General features: G+C 41.8%; 1 protein-coding gene across 1 annotated transcript; it reads right to left on the reverse strand.

The window, feature by feature from the left end:
* Positions 1 to 13,586: 13,586 nt before the first annotated feature.
* Positions 13,587 to 16,259, reverse strand: LOC134368181 (melanoma antigen preferentially expressed in tumors-like). Its single transcript, XM_063084725.1, has 3 exons — positions 15,970 to 16,259; positions 14,909 to 15,508; positions 13,587 to 14,100 (listed from the first exon to the last, which is right to left on the reverse strand). Exons 1-3 carry the CDS (start codon positions 16,257 to 16,259, stop codon positions 13,587 to 13,589), a joined length of 1,404 nt encoding a protein of 467 aa, XP_062940795.1.
* Between the last annotated feature and the right edge of the window lie 875 nt (positions 16,260 to 17,134).

Consider the following 17,134-nt stretch of genomic DNA (forward strand, 5'->3'; position numbering starts at 1 on the left):
TGCCACAAATGGGCGTCCAGCCGGTTCCTGTGCAGCCTATTCGACCCCTACTGCCTGGAACCGTGGGCCTTATAATTGGCAGAGGATCGTTAACTTTAAACGGTCTTATTGTCTACCCTGGGGTAGTTGACTGTCAACATAGCCCCGAGATCCAAGTCCTGTGCACATGCCCAGGAGGAGTTTTTTCTATTACCAAAGGAGACAGGATAGCTCAATTGCTGCTCCTCCCAGAGGTCGCCGGACCTTCAGAGCCTGGGCGAGAAAAAATGGGCTCCTCGGGCATGGATTCCGCCTACCTGATGGTCTCCCTAAATGAGAGACCTAAGCTAAAGTTGTGGGTTGAGGGAAAATTGTTTGAAGGCATTATGGATACTGGTGCAGATAAGAGTATTATTTCCACCCATTGGTGGCCAAAGTCTTGGCCTGTCATTAAGTCCTCACATTCTCTACAAGGCCTCGGTTATCAGGCCAGTCCTACTATTAGTTCCGCTACCTTGTCCTGGAAAACGACAGAGGGACAAGAGGGACATTTTACTCCCTACGTGCTTCCGCTCCCCGTTAACCTCTGGGGGCGTGATATTTTACAAAAGATGGGAGTTAAGTTGTCTAATGAATACTCCTCTCAAGCTAAGGAGATAATGGCCAAGATGGGTCATAAACAGGGAAGGGGTTTAGGAGCCAGGGAACAGGGCCGGGTTGAACCCATTCTCCCTGAAGGCAACCCAGGTAGACAGGGTCTGGGTTTTTCCTAGGCGCCATTGAGGCAGCACGACCCATTCCGTGGAAAACGGAGGATCCGGTGTGGGTTCCTCAATGGCCATTGTCCTCTGAGAAATTGAGGGCAGCAACACAGATAGTACAGGAGCAGCTAAGGCTTGGACATCTTGAACCGTCCACCTCTCCCTGGAATACCCCGATATTTGTAATCAAAAAAAGGTCGGGAAAATGGAGATTGCTCCACGACCTGAGAGCCATTAATAAACAGATGAACTCTTTTGGCCCCGTACAAAGGGGTCTTCCGCTTCTCTCCGCCTTACCTAAAGGTTGGCCTTTAGTTATTATAGATATTAAGGATTGCTTTTTTTCCATCCCCTTATGTCCCCTAGATAAGCCCCGCTTTGCATTTACTCTCCCTTCACTTAATCATATGGAACCTGATAAGAGGTTCCAATGGAAGGTTTTGCCTCAGGGTATGGCAAATAGCCCCACCATGTGTCAACTATATGTTCAAGAAGCTCTGAGCCCTTTAAGGCACCGCTTTCCCTCCCTAATCCTGATTCATTATATGGATGATGTCCTGTTATGCCACAAAGATTTGACAGTTTTACAAAAGGCATATCCTTGCTTACAGTCCATCTTGTTACACTGGGGCCTACAAATTGCTGCTGATAAAGTTCAGATTGCAAATACTGGACATTTTTTGGGGTCTATTATCTTTCCTGATAAGATCGTCCCACAAAAGGTGGAGATAAGAAGGGACCACTTACAAACTCTAAATGATTTTCAAAAATTGTTGGGAGACATCAACTGGCTCAGACCCTTTCTAAAAATCCCCTCTGCAGCCCTGAAGCCACTGTTTGACATTCTTGAGGGTGATAGCCATCTGACTTCTCCCAGGTCCCTCACTCCGCCAGCAGAACAGGCCTTGCGGTTGGTAGAACAGGCCATACGGGGAGCTCAATTGACACGTCTTGATGACACATTGCCCTTTTCCTTGTGCCTTTGTAAAACAAAGGGACTGCCAACTGCCGTGCTTTGGCAAAATGGCCCCCTTTTGTGGGTCCATCCCAATGCTTCACCAGGGAAAATCATTGATTGGTATCCCGATGCTGTGGCCCGGCTTGCCTTACGTGGACTTAAGGCCTCTCTCACTCACTTTGGCAAATATCCAGAAATGATGATAGTTCCCTATACTTTGCCTCAGGTTCAAGCCCTGACGGCTGCCTCCAATGAATGGGCCATATTGGTCGCCTCGTTTCCAGGGCAGATAGACAATCATTATCCCCAACACCCTCTTTTGCATTTTGCCTTGTCCCAAGCGGTGGTTTTTCCCCGGGTAACATCCTCTGTGCCCTTAATAGATGGCTTGGTAGTCTATACTGATGGCTCCAAGACGGGGATTGGAGCCTATGTGATTGACGGTCAGGTTGTCTCCAAAAGGTATATTGAAACCTCCCCCCAGGTTGTTGAATGTTTGGTAGTCCTAGAGGTTTTACAGACCTTTTCTGGCCCTGTAAATGTTGTCTCTGATTCTAATTATGTAGTAAATGCAGTTAATCATCTTGAGCTTGCTGGTATCATCAAGCCATCCAGTAGGGTGGCTTGCGTCTTTCAACAAATTCAAAATTGCTTGTTAGCTCGGCGACACCCATTTTATATAACTCATATACGGGCACATTCAGGTCTCCCTGGCCCTATGGCACTAGGAAATGACCTGGCCGACAAAGCTACAAAGCTGATTGCTGTTGCCATGTCTTCCAATCTGGAAGCTGCTAAAAGCTTCCATGAACGGTTTCATGTAACGGCCGAAACCTTGCGCCGTCAGTTTTCCTTAACTAGAAAAGAAGCTAGAGAAATAGTGACCCAATGTCAAAACTGTTGCCAATTTTTGCCTATATCTCATGTGGGGGTCAACCCAAGAGGCGTAAGACCGCTGCAGGTTTGGCAAATGGATGTTACCCATGTTGCCTCTTTTGGAAAACTCCAGTATTTACATGTGTCCATTGACACTTGTTCTGGTATTTTACATGCTTCTCCCCTATCGGGAGAGAAGGCTTCCCATGTAATCCAACATTGTCTCGAGGCCTGGAGTGCCTGGGGTAAGCCCAGGGTCCTTAAAACAGATAATGGACCTGCCTACACTTCCCAAAAATTCAGACAGTTCTGCCATTATATGGAAGTAACCCATTTGACTGGCCTACCCTATAACCCCCAAGGACAAGGTATCGTAGAACGTGCCCATCGCACATTAAAATCATACTTACAAAAACAAAAAGGGGGAATTATGAAGGAACTTCCTCCAGTACCAAGGACAGTGATTTCCCTGGCATTATTTACTTTAAATTACCTGAATTTAGATGAGCATGGACAAACAGCGGCCGAGCGTCATTGCTCAGAGCCAGACAGGCCAAAAGAAATGGTAAAATGGAAAGATGTGTTGTCTAACGAATGGAAAGGACCGGATCCTATTCTTATAAGATCCAGGGGAGCTGTGTGTGTTTTCCCACAGAATGAAGATAACCCTTTCTGGGTCCCTGAGAGGCTTACCAGGACGGTCCCAGAACGGAAGGATGGCGCCAAGACCCCATCTGAGCTGGAAGATCTGGCTGTTCCTCCCTATTCTGATGGTGATGATCAAGACCCCAACGGCCTTGGGCGAGCCGCGCTGGGGGATACTGTCGACCTTCCCCCTCCCGATGCCAGTTCATCATGATACTAGGTTGTTTCCTCGGTTTTTCAGTTCTAATAAGACTTTGGATCTACCTTATCTACCTGAAGACACGGAGATAGCGGGTATTGGAAAAAGTCGAAATTTTTCTTTAACAGGCAGTCTATGTTTTTGGATGGTTTCTAATCGGTCCTGGTCTGAGATTCCATGCATAAAGCTTTATAATCAAACCGCGGCGTGGTTTGATAGGCCAGAACATCCAGGTTCGGCCAATGCTTCTTGGCTGTCTGGAGTGTGGCCTGCTTTTGATCCAAAGAACAATACCAGTATTCCCTCTCAGGCAAAATGGGCCCCGTATTGCCTGAGCCCCAGAAGGGAGGGAGATACCCCGCCCTGGACGGGCTGCCAGTCTAAAAAGGCGGGGTGGGCACTAAAAAATTACTTTACCTTTTCGCCTTATATGGGTACCCAGTATAATGCTACCTCTTCAGGCCTAAATTGGACATATCAAAACCCCACGATGGCGATCCGTTCCAACCCATTTGATGTTTGGCTGTTGTGTGGGGTAAATGGCAGCTGCACGGACCTTTCACCGTTTGCCTTTTCAAAAGGCGGTGGTTGGGGAAATGCCTCTTTTGAGTGGAATGTGACTGAGTCCTTTGAATCCACTGTGTCCATAAAACAGCTTGGAACAAATTACTCTGTCCCGCCAACACCAGTTTGCCTTTATCCTCCTTTCATGTTTATTTTAACTAATATTAGTGATGAGAGGAGTCAGATTGCTTGTGATAACTATACTTGCTTTTATGCACAGTGCTGGAATGCTACGCTGTTCAATTTGGCCATAGTTGCTCGAATGCCTAGATGGATTCCTGTCCCAGTAGAAGCTCCCAATACTATGGTCTTGTTCAGGCAGAGGAGGGATTTTGGTCTCACTGCGGCAATAGTCGCCGCCGTATCCCTGGCGGCAGGTGCAGCCACAGCTGCTGCCGTCTCCTTGACTACCACGGTACAGACTGCCACCACGTTGAATAATTTGTCCTCCGCGGTAACACAGGCCCTAGAAACACAGACTGCGCTAAACGCTCAGCTGAAGGGAGGATTAATGGTGGTTAACCAGCGGGTGGATCTTGTGCAGGAACAAATAGACGTTTTATGGCAAATTGCTCAATTGGGGTGTCAATGGAAATATTCAGGATTGTGTGTCACTAGTGTCCAATATGAAAATTTTACCAAGGCTGCAAATTTGTCTAACAGATTATCTCAGTATCTTTTAGGAAATTGGACGGGACAATTTGACGATCTGATGACCTTGCTGCGCACGGCCATTGTGTCCGTGAATTCAACAAGAGTGGATGTCTCCTTCGCAGTCGGACTGTCCTCATGGATTAAAACGGCCGTGTCCCACTTCAAGGAGTGGGCAGGAGTGATTGGGGTTGGCATGTTCTTATGTGGGGGAACTGTGCTCCTACTATGGTTGGTCTGCAGATTAAAAGCCCAGACCCAGAGAGACAGGGTAGTCATCGCCCAGGCATTTCTAGCCCTGGAACAGGGGGCCAACCCTGACGTTTGGCTGTCCATGCTTAAGGATTAGCCTGCTCTGACTCCCCTTCCCCCTTCCTGTTGGCTGGCCTCCCTGAAGCTTGTTCAGAGGAGTTCGCCCTTGCTCAAACAGGTCTATGTGTAACAACAGGCTCCAGTGTGTCCAGAGACGGGCAACTTCCCCCAGACTTGAACCAACCTAAGACATGGTGCCCGGTGGCGATAGGGTCAACCTATGACGGGTAAGGTCAAAGTCTGTGGAGGGACGACCTAGGAGAGGAACGCTGGCTAATTTGTCCGCGACCGCCGAGCTTGTACCAGCCACTTTAAATGATAAAAAAGGGGGAGATGTGAGGAGCTGCCCGAAATCGCCATTACAAGATGGCGCTGATTTCCGGTGGAGGGCAGGGCTGCTCGGTAACACACCTGGGCCGATTAGGCAGCCACCAATAAGGTAGGAGCACGTCCTAGGCGAGGAGCAGTCTCTATATAAAGGGCGCGGGTTCCCTCGCTCGGGGTCTCCATTTTTGGCAAGCTTATGCTCTCCCTCTCAAGATGCATTAAAGCTGATCTGCAGAAGGATCCTTTGTGTGCCGCGTCGTTCTTGCTGGCGAGACGGTAGCGCGGGACAGACTAGGGTGGTCATTGCACATATATGTGAATACCCTAAAAGCCACTAAATTGTACAATTTAAATGGGTAAATATATCTCAATCAAGCAATTAAATACACAAAACACAAAACAATAAAAGATCATAAAGCCATCTATTTCACAACTTAAAATCCATTTTGAATAGACAATCTTAATAAGCCTACATTTATTTCAAATGAATCTATAATTAATAACCTTCTGAAGCAGAAAGCACCAGGCCCAGATGGGTTCAATTGTGTATTCTGCCAAACATAGAAGAAATTATACCAATTCTGTACAATCTCTTCCAGACGATAGAAGAAGCAGAGGGAATAGAGATTGAGTATCTTTTATCCAAAATGCTTGGGGCCTGAAGTGTTTTGGATTTGGGATTTCTTTTTTCATATTTTGGAATATTTGCAGAACACATACAATTTGAACATCCCTAATTCAAAAATCCAAAATCTGGAATGCTCCAGTGAGCACTTGCTTTGAGTGTCATGTCAGCACTCAAAAAGTTTTAGGTTTTGGTGCATTTGGGGTTTGAATTTTTTGGATTAGGGATGCTTAATCTGTTCTTCCTGACTCATTCTATGTAGCCAGCATTAAATAGCAAAACCAGGCAAAGACATAAAAAGAAAATAAAACTACATACCAATATCTCTCGTGAACATAGATGCAAACATCCTCAACAAAATACTGGCAAATCAAATCCACCAATGTGTAAAAATAATTCTACACCCAGACCAAGTGGAATTTATTCCAGGTATGCAAGGCTGATGTGACATTTGAAAATCAATTAATGTAATCTACCACAACAACAGGCTGTTGAAGGAAAACCACACGATCATATCAATGGATGCATAAAAAACATTAGAGAAAATCCAACAGCCACTCATGACTTTAAAAAAAAGAAAGAAAAACCTCAGAGCACCTCTGTTTGCAACAGCCAAGATATGGAGCAAAAGGAAATGTCCATCAATGGATGACTGGTCAGGAAACTGGGGTATATATACACTGTGGAATACTACCCTGACGTAAAAAAGAATGAAACACTCCCGATAGCAACAACATGGATGAACCTGGAGTAACTTATTTTGACTGAAATAAGCAAAGCACATAGGGATATGAACACATACCACATGTGTTCACTCATATGTGGGAGCTAAGAGAGAAGGAAAGAAGGAAAGAAAGACCACAATAGTGTGCTGGTCTTACAGATGGAGGGAACATTCCTAAGGCCACAAAGTGGAGTTGGCGGGGGAGGGAGAGGGGGAGGAAAGTTGGGGGATAATTGGGTGGGGTAAAAACACAAAACAAAACAAAACTCCTCAAATTACAGTTTTACAATGGACACATTTTATGTATAGATTATGACTCAATAAAGTTGATTTAAAATAAAAAACCAAAAAAACAAAAAACAAACTTGGAATAGAGGGGAACATGTACAAAACCCCTACAGCTAACATCATACCTAATGGTTAAAAACTGGAAGCTTTCCTGCTAAGATGAGGAACAAAACAAAGATGTTCCTGCTCGCCAATTTTTTTCATCATCATTCTAGATATCCTGGCTAACACAATATCACAAGAAAGGGACATAAAAAGTATACGGATTGGGAGGGAAAAAATAAAACTGTCTTTGCTCAGAGATGACATGTTTGTGTAGAAAATCAGAAGGAATAAATAAACATATTTAAAAAATGCTCGTGGAACTAATAAGCAATTAAATCAAGGTTGCAGGTTACAAGGTTAATATAAAGAAGTTAATTGTTCTCCTTCATACCAGAAACGAACAATTGGAATTTGAAATTAAAAACACAATATAATTTACATTAGCACCCCACAATGCAAAACACTTAGGGATCACCTAGATACACACACTTATACTGACACTCTCACACACACACACACACACACACACACACAGACACACACGCACACGCACACGCACACATGCACACCCATAAGATCTGTAAGAGGAAATCTACAAAACTCCAAAGAAAGAAGTCAAAGAACTGAATAAATGACATATTCTGTGTTTTTGTGTAGAAACTCAAGATGTTGTCAGGATATCAGTTCTTCCCAACTGGATCTATAGATTCATCACCATCAAAGCAAGTTATTTTTTGAATATGATCAAATGGATTCTAATGCTTACATGGAGAAGCAAAGACCCAGAATACCCAATACCATACTGAAGAGGAAGAAGAAAGTCAAATGACTGACACTACCCAATGTCAAGACTCACTTTAAAGCAAGGGTGTTCCAGACACTGTGGTACTGGTGAAAGAATAAGCAGATCAAGCATTGGAATATAATTGAGAGGCCAGAAACAGATCCACACAAATATAGTCAACTGAACTTTGAAAAAGGGACAAAGGCAATGCAATGGAGAAAAGATAGTCTCTAAAACAAATGGTGCTGAAACAACTGCACACCCAAATGCAACAACCTGAATCTAGACACAGACCCGTTAAGTCTTTGTAAATAATAGCTCAAACTGGATCACAGACCCAGCAAAAGGCAAGTTATAGAACATAGGAGAAAACCCAGATGATTTGGGGTTTTTATATATAACGCCGAAGGCACAATCTATGAAAGAAGTCTTTAATAACTTGGACTTCATTAAAATTGAAAACTTCTACTTTGCAAAAGACACTGTCTTTCTTTTTTGGTACCTGAATAATAACTGCCACTGCCATAAAAACTCAGGAAAATTCAAAACCCACTAGTTAAATAAAAATGCTAACAATGAGGAAAAAAAAAGTTTATCTACAACCCAGGAAACCAACAAAAACAGAAGACAAACATTAAATCAGAAAGAAATGAACAAAAGACACTTAAGACATCCAAACAAAAATCAATAAAATGCTAGGAGTAAATCAACACTTTTCAATAACAACTCTTAATGTAAAAGGATTAAATTCCTCACTCAAAAGACAGAGACTGACTGACTGGAGTAAAAGTATGGACCCAACTGTTTGCTGCCTTCAAGAGACTCACCTCACCCATAAAGACACACATAGACTGAGAGTGAAAGGATGGAAAAAGATATACCATGCAAATAGAAATGAAAAATGAGCCAGAGTAGCTATTCTTATATCTGATAAAATAGACTTTAAACTAAAAACCATAAAAAGAGATAAAGAGGGCCACTACATAAGGATAAAAGGATTCATCCATCAAGAAGACATAACAACCATAACTATATATGCACCCAATGTTGGAGCAGCCAGATTTATAAAGCAAACTCTAATTGGCCTAAAGAAGGAGATAGACAATAATACCATAACAGCAGGGGACCTGAGCACCCTACTATCAATATTGGGCAGATCATCTAGGCAAAGAATCAGCAGAGAAACACAAGATCTAAACAACACTCTAGACCAATTGGACTTGGCAGATATCTACAGAACATTCCATCCAGAAACCTCAGAATATTCATTCTCCTCATCAGCACATGGATCATTCTCCAGGATAGATCACATGTTAGGTCACAATCAAGTCTCAGCAAATTCAAAAAAATTGGAATTATCCCATGTATTTTTTCAGATCACAATGGATTAAAACTAGAAATCAATAACAAACGAAATTCTGGAAACAATACAAACACATGGAAATTAAAGAGCATTCTACTTAATGACAATTGGGTCCAAGAAGAAATCAAACAGGAAATCAAAAATTTATTGAAACTAATCAAAACAATGATACATCATACCAAAACCTGTGGGATACTGCAAAAGCAGTACTAACTGGGAAATTTCTCACATTAAATGCTTACTTCAGAAGAATGGAAAGATGGCAAGTAAACAATCGAATACTTCAACTTAAAGAACTAGAAAAACAAGAACCATCCAAACCCAGATTTAGCAGATGGACAGAAATCATTAAGATCAGAGGAGAACTAAATGAAATAGAAATCTGAAAAATGATACAAAAGATCCATGAAACAAAAAGTTGGTTTTTTGAAAAGATAAATAAAATTGACAAACCACTAGCATGGCTAACTAAAAGGAGATGACAGAAGCCCCAAATAACAAAAATTAGAAATGAAAAAGGTGGTATTACAACTGATACTGCAGAAATACAAGAAATCATCATTGACTACTATAAACCACTATATGCCAACAAATTTGAAAATCTGGAGGAAATGGCTAAATTTCGGGACCCACGCAAACTGCCAAAACTGAGCCATGATGATGTAGAAAATCTGAACAGACCAATAACACTAAAAGAGATTGAAGCTGTTATCAGAAGGCTCCCAACAAAGAAAAGCCCAGGACCAGATGGGTTCACTGCAGAATTCTACCAAATATTCAAAGAGCAATTGACACCAGTTCTCTACAAACTATTCCAAAAGGTTGAAACAGAGGCAATTCTCCCAAACTCATTCTATGAAGCAAACATCACCCTGATACCAAAACCAGACAAAGATATAATAAGAAAAGAAAACTGCAGGCCAATATCCTTGATGAATATAGATGCAAAAATCCTCCATAAAATACTAGCTAACAGAGTACAGCAGCACATACGCAAAATTATACAACGTGATCAAGTGGGATTCGTCCCAGGGATGCAAGGTTGGTTCAACATATGCAAAGCAATAAATGTGATACACCACATCAACCAAATCAAACACGAGGACCATATGATCATCTCTATTGATGCTGAAAAAGCATTTGACAAAATTCAACACTCGTTCGTGATAAAGACTCTCTACAATTTAGGTAGAGACGGAAAGTATCTCAACATAATTAAAGCCATTTATGATAAACCCACTGCCAATATCATTCTGAATGGGGAAAAGCTTTCCCTTAAGAACAGGAACTAGACAAGGATGCCCACTCTCACCTCTCCTATTGAACATAGTGTTGGAAGTACTAGCCAGATCAATCAGAGAAGAGAAGGAAATAAAGGGCATCCAGATTGGAAAAGATGAAGTCAAACTGTCCCTGTTTGCAGATGACATGAAACAGCCTAAAGCCTCTACAAAAAAACTCTTGGAGTTGATAAATGATTTCAGCAAAGTTGCAGGATACAAAATCAACACAGAAAAATCGGTAGCATTTCTATTCTCCAGTAGTGAGCATGCAGAAAAAGAAATCAAGAAAGCTTGCCCATTTACGATAGCCACCCCCAAAATAAAATACTTAGGAATAGAGTTAACCAAGGATGTGACAAAGCTCTATACTGAGAATTACAAACCACTGTTGAGAGAAATTAAAGAGGACACAAGAAGATGGAAAGATATCCCATGCACTTGGATTGGAAGAATCAACATTGTGAAAATGTCCATACTACCCAAAGTGCTATACAAATTCAATGCAATCCCCACGAAAATTCCAATTACATTTTTCTCAGAAAAGGAAAAAGCTATCTAGCCATTTATACGGAATAACAAAAGACCATTCATAGTCAAAGCAATTCTGAGCAAAAAGAAAGAAAGAAGGAAGGAAGGAAGGAAGGAAGGAAGGAAGGAAGGAAGGAAGGAAGGAAGGAAGGAAGGAAGGAAGGAGGGAAGGAAAGAAAGAAAGAAAGAAAGAAAGAAAGAAAGAAAGAAAGAAAGAAAGAAAGAAAGAACTATATAAATAAAGCTGGAGTCATAACACTACCTGACTTCAAGCAATAATACAAAGCTATAATAACCAAAACAGCATGGGACTGGCATAAAAACAGACAGAGTGATCAATGGAATAGAATAGAGAATCCGGAAATCAACCCACCCACCTACAGCCATCTGATCTTTGACAAAGACACCAAGCCTATACATTCGGGAAGAGACTGCCTCTTCAGCAAATGGTGCTGGGATAACTGGATATCCATATGCAGGAGAACGAAACTAGACCCATATCTCTCATCATATACCAATATCAACTCAAAATGGATTAAAGAATTAAATATACACCCTGAAACAATAAGACTACTTAAAGAAAACATAGGAGAAGCACTCCAGGAAGTGGGACTGGGCACTGACGTCGTGAATACAACCCCCAAAGCATGGGCTACCAAAGGAAAAATAAACAAGTGGGATTATATCAAACTAAAAAGGCTCTGCACAGCAAAAGAAACAATTAACAGAGTTAAAGACAACCAACATAGTGGGAGAAAACATTTGCAAAATATACATTGGACAAAGGATCAATATCCAGAATACACAATGAACTCAAACAACTTTGCAACGGAAAAACAAGTAACCCAATTAAAAAATGGGCAAAGGAGCTGAATAGGCATTTTTCAAAGGAAGACCCACAAATGGCCAACAGATACATGAAAAAATGCCCAACATCACTTGTCATCAGGGAAATGCAAACTAAAACCACATCTGTTATTCCACCAAGAAAAAAACACATACAAATTCTGTTTTGGTTATTTTAACATGTTTTACTTTCTAAGTTGGAAATGCAGTATGTTGTCATTACACAATGAAAGCAATAAAAACATTATTAACTATTTTTATTAATTATTATTTTTTACATTCTTTTCTCTAAGTCTTTGTAATACAGTATGTTATTCCAACATGTAACCAACAAGAACAAAATTATTTAATTTTAATTATTTTTTTAACTGAGTCTGAAAAGCAGTATGTTATCATTTTAACATGGAAACAGTATAAACACATTAACTACCTTGCAACTTGTTTCTTACTAAGTCTTTAAATTGTGGTCTGATTTCATTTCAACAGGGAACGCTGTACATTAATTTTTCATTAGTAACTTTTCATTCATTTTTGTTACTGACTCATTGACATTCAGTCTGTTGGCATTTCAGCATGTAAACGATTAGAAAAAGTTATTAATTAATATTACATCTTTTTCTTACTAAGTCGTTGAAATGCAATGTTTTACCATTTTAATGTGTAATCATACAAACAGATATTTAATTAGTTATTTTAACATTCTATTCTCTTACTAAGTCTTTGAAGTGCAGTGCTTTCACTTCAACGGGTAAACGATATGCACAAATTATTGCTGTAAGAGCAGAGGGAGCAAATGCATATGGAACGATGGGTACCATGAAGGGAACATACATGGTACATTGAGAGAGAGCTACAACATGGTAAAGTAAGGGAAGCAAAGGAAGTAAGGGAAGTACAATAAGTAAAGGGAAGTAAGAGAAAACCTCTCCGAGGAGGTAACATTAAAGCCATGACCTGAGTGTTGAGGAGCTATCCAACAGCATAAAGAGGCCAGCGTGGATTGAACAGAGTGTGTGAAAAAAAAAAAAAAAAACCTGGGGTACAGGGGGTTTAAATAACTTTCCCAAACGCCCTAAGAAAGAGTAGGGGAACAGACAAATCATAGGAACAGCTGTATTCTGAGTGGCTGGAAGTAGGGGCTTTGTCTTATTTGCCTTTTTATTCTCAGCACCTGGAACAGTACTGAACTAATAAGAGATCCTTGGTGAATGGGTGTGATATAAGGAACGACTGAGCCACAGGTTTCTAAGACCTAAGAAAGGAGGTAGCAACGGACTGATAAAGACACCAGTAGGTAGTGGACATAGGTTTGGTTTGTTTGTTTTGGTTTGGTTTTTTTCCTTTTAGATGCAAATAGTTTCTCATAAGCAGCCTAAGGCCGTCATAAATATGAGAAGTTTAAAGGACCTTGGAGGGTAAAATTATTGGCTTCAATAACCACCAGCTATTCCAAAATATCATCAAGAAAAGGTTTCAACTCTTTGGACTTGTGTCAAGTACCCGTAAGTGAACCAATTAGTCTGGGCAGGGAAATGGTATACCATGACTAGGTCAGCCAAGGTCACATACCCAACACTGTGGTCAGGAGCAAGGAGGAGGATTTGGAGGACAATGGGTAAGAGACCCATAGGACCTCTCAAAGCCCTCTGTTTTCTTTAGAGTTCTTTATTTTTATAGAGGTCAGTTACACATGGAATCTTCCTAACGCGAGGTTCCTGGAACTATAAAATTTTACATATGTGTCTCTAAAACTTGGGCATCAGGTGAGAACACTACGTGCTTTAATGGCCACACGTCAGTGTTAAATCAAGTCCTTGTACCATGAAAATCACTCAGGAGAACTGGTCCAGCGCATGTCATTCCGCTTTACCACCTGCAGCATCGCCTTCAATTGGGCCTGCACTTCAGAAAGCTTCTGTCGGTTCAAACTGCGAGGATTATGCAATTGTTCATAGCAACGGACAGGGACAGGATAAATTACACGCTTCAGCTCCGTCAGGTTTGTTAAGTGCTGCAGAAGACTGGTGAGCACACGCATTGTAATGGGGTTGGAGGCGAAGCTAAAGACACAGAGGTGGGAACAGCGGCTCAGGGCCGGAATGACAGCAGTGAGAGTAGAATCAGTTATCAGGCAACTAGTTATCTGTAGATACTCCAGGGTGCCTGAGACACTTGCCAGCAGAGTCTGGAAGGACTCAGAAAGTTCCCGGGATATCTCGACGTTGCTGAGACTCAGCAATCTTAGATGGGTGGCTGCAGGGCTCTGGGACAGGACAGTGATGCCTCTGTTAGAAAGTCCACAGAAAGAGAGATACAATGCATCCAACTGAGGTGGCAGGTATCTGTAGACAGAAAAAAGAAAGTTATTTCTGCACAATGAGGATTGGACCAGGACAAGGAGTCCTGAGTTAGAGGTATCTATGGCTCTAGAATAAACTAATTTGCACATATGTTGCAACAGCAGTTAACAATGTGGGCTTTGGAATCAGACTCTAAGAAAATTACTTTTCCACTCTCAGATACAGTTTCTTAAATCTTTAAAACATGCACAATGGCAACTATTATGTAGAGTTGTGGGAAAGATTAAGTGGAAAAAAATTTAATGCACTTAGTACTTACAATGAAATCAGTGGTGGATTTAGTTTACTTATTTGGTGGGGAGGGAACTGGGAAAGCAGTCAACTAAGGATTCCCTTTGACCAAAACCCAAATGACAAGCTCTCTACTCAGGGCCTAACGCTTGGGTAAAATACAGGAGCAAAATGATCTGGCAGTATTAACTGTTCTAGCCAGACCATGATGAGGTGCATCAGTGCCACAGCATAAAACATTTCTCCATCTGAACGTCTCCCCTTCCTCCCTAAAAGGCTGTAAACTCCAAGGGGAGAAGGACTGGGTCTTTTTCACCAATGTATCTACAGACTTATCATGGTGTCTGCACATGGTCGACTGACTGACTGAATGAATGAATGATCACAGCTTACTTTTCTAGTTTCTCTAGCCTGGCCAGTTTCATACACCCAGCAGTGCCCATATTGAGGTGGAAGGAGGAATGGGTTACAAGGAGATTAGGAATATCCAAGAATGGTTGCTCTCCTGTCTTAACAACGGGGTGGTTCAGGGAACCCAGGTCTTTCCCCAGCTCCTCACCTGAGCAGTTCCTGAAGCGGATGCGTGCGGCAGGAATGCAAACGGATCTGCTGAAGGGTGTTCATCTGCCCAAGATGGGTGAGAAAAGTCCCAAAGCGTCTCCTCACACAAGATGTAAAACGGATGTGAGACATACTAAGGCTGTGGAGGTGGGTCATCTGAGCCAAAAGGGTGGTGACTTGACTCAGATAAATGTCATCCACTTTCAGGTGACCAATGCATCCCATATCCAGAAGCTGCAGGATGTGTTCGTGGGCAAGCCTTCCATCAAATTGCAAAACTCTGCAGCAGAGGTGCAAGGACCCAAAGCTCTGCTCTACTTTATTTCGAAGTAAAGAAAGAAATCGCCCTGTTCTCCAGGTACCGTCTAGGGAAATGTTCACTAATAATTCCACAGGTTCCCTGGATGACTGAGGCTCAGACTCTGAATTTACAGTTCCGGGGCACCTAACTCTTTGTGGGGCTTCTTCTGTTTTCACGATAGAGTGCTGAGAGTGAACACATGAACGAAAACAGAAAGGGAATGTGGTCCTGATCTCAGAGCATGTGGTCCTGCAGCCTGGATTCTGCCTTAAATCTAGAATCCTCAGTTTTGGCGCCCTGTAAGTAGAGGAGAAGACAGAATATCTGAGAGGCAGCTGATTTTAATACAACCCAGCAGGATCAATGATGGGAAGCTGAAACAAAATCCCTTTATCCCTGGTCTTCACTCCATACACCATTTACCAACAAAGCCTTTTCCATAAAAATTTAGCGCCTTTCTTTCTTTTCCCCATCTTTTCTTCTCTTCTGATGATCCCAGTCTCAATGCCCATGTCCTTTTTCCATGTAATCATACCCAGGAGGCAAATCTATTAATAGTATCCTCAATCCCTTCTGTTCCATAATCAACTCTGTAAGACATTAGAGTCCTTAAGGTGACCCCAAATGTTCCACCAACAGCCTCACAGAGATCCTCAGCATTCACCATTAACTACCTTTGAAAGACTGTTAGGCCATCTCCTACCCCCGTCTCATACCCTCCTGCTGACTCACTATGTCTCTATTATACATAGTCTTACCAAGAAGAAGAGTTCTGGGCAGGAAGGATCTGTAGACCGTCAATCATAGCTTCGAAATTGTCATATTGTGACTCCCGTACTCTCAATGTCCCGACGTGGAGACAGGGATAGGGCCAAATCCTCACCATTTCCCTCAGTACCTTCTTATGACCACCCAAGAAGGCGGCAGTGAAAAACGGAGCGAACATGACTCTTGGGAGCTCTTCAAGGGCATGGATAGCTACACGTTCATTACTCAGCAGACTTCGTACAGCAAGGTCTAGTAGTGTGGCTGGGGCGTTTTTGTCCATCTTTATGAACCTGCTTCAGAGTGAAGAATATTTACAAATCCTGAGAAGACATCCACAGTCCCTTATCTGCCACCAAGGTTAGCAGTGGACAAAATATTTATTGAATAAATACTTGGGTATTTCAGACAGTTCATGAAAAGATCCGTATTATCTTTTAATTCTGTTTTTCCATGAACTTTTTGAAGTACCCTTGTAGATGGTGAATCAGGCAGCCACCTCAGGAGACCTCCACTGTAGACATAGAATAGGAATAGACTCGAGTGTGTGTGTAAGTGTTTACGTTTGTGTATGCCTTCATACATATACATATTGGCATAAGATAAAATGTCAGTAGAAATCAGGGGTAAGTGAGCAGAAGACAACATTGACCATCTATCTACCTGCCTCTCAATACTTCCTTCCAAAATGATGCAAATCACCAAGAAAAAACAAATGTAAATCTGTCCAAAAGCACATACTCATCATCACTTAGAAACAGATGACAAAACTTCAAAATAATTGTGAGTAAAACGAGAAAAAGCACGATATTCCAGCACATGATCTGTCACACGCTCATCAGTGGGCTTAGTTTCAAGCAAAGACAGACCAAGAAGAGCTGCAAGAGATACTGAGGAAGAAAGATGGCAAGCTTAAAGTTGATCTAAAAGTACGGCCAGAATGACTAGGCCCATGATACGTCTGAAAATACCAAAAAGATATCCTGGAAGATAAGAGCAGGGTCTATAGAGAAGAGACTTCAAAATATGTGCCATTTGAAGAGGTAGGGAAGACTTACAAGACTTAAAAATAGCTTCACAGTGTTATAACACCAAAGTCAAGGGTTTGGATCCCCATATCAGCCCACCCCAAAAAAAAAAAAAAAAAAAAAATGGAAG

This window comes from Cynocephalus volans, chromosome X (assembly GCF_027409185.1).
Source record: "Cynocephalus volans isolate mCynVol1 chromosome X, mCynVol1.pri, whole genome shotgun sequence".
In the NCBI taxonomy this organism is placed as follows: domain Eukaryota; kingdom Metazoa; phylum Chordata; class Mammalia; order Dermoptera; family Cynocephalidae; genus Cynocephalus; species Cynocephalus volans.

Coding starts and splice junctions, on each gene's coding strand:
- LOC134368181 (XM_063084725.1), bottom strand. CDS start 16,259: ATGGACAAAAACGCCCCAGCCACACTACTAGACCTTGCTGTACGAAGT. Junction 15,509..15,969: donor GCCCAGAACTCTTCTTCTTG/GTAAGACTATGT, acceptor CTCTACTTACAG/GGCGCCAAAACTGAGGATTC. Junction 14,101..14,908: donor CCGCTTCAGGAACTGCTCAG/GTGAGGAGCTGG, acceptor TTCTGTCTACAG/ATACCTGCCACCTCAGTTGG.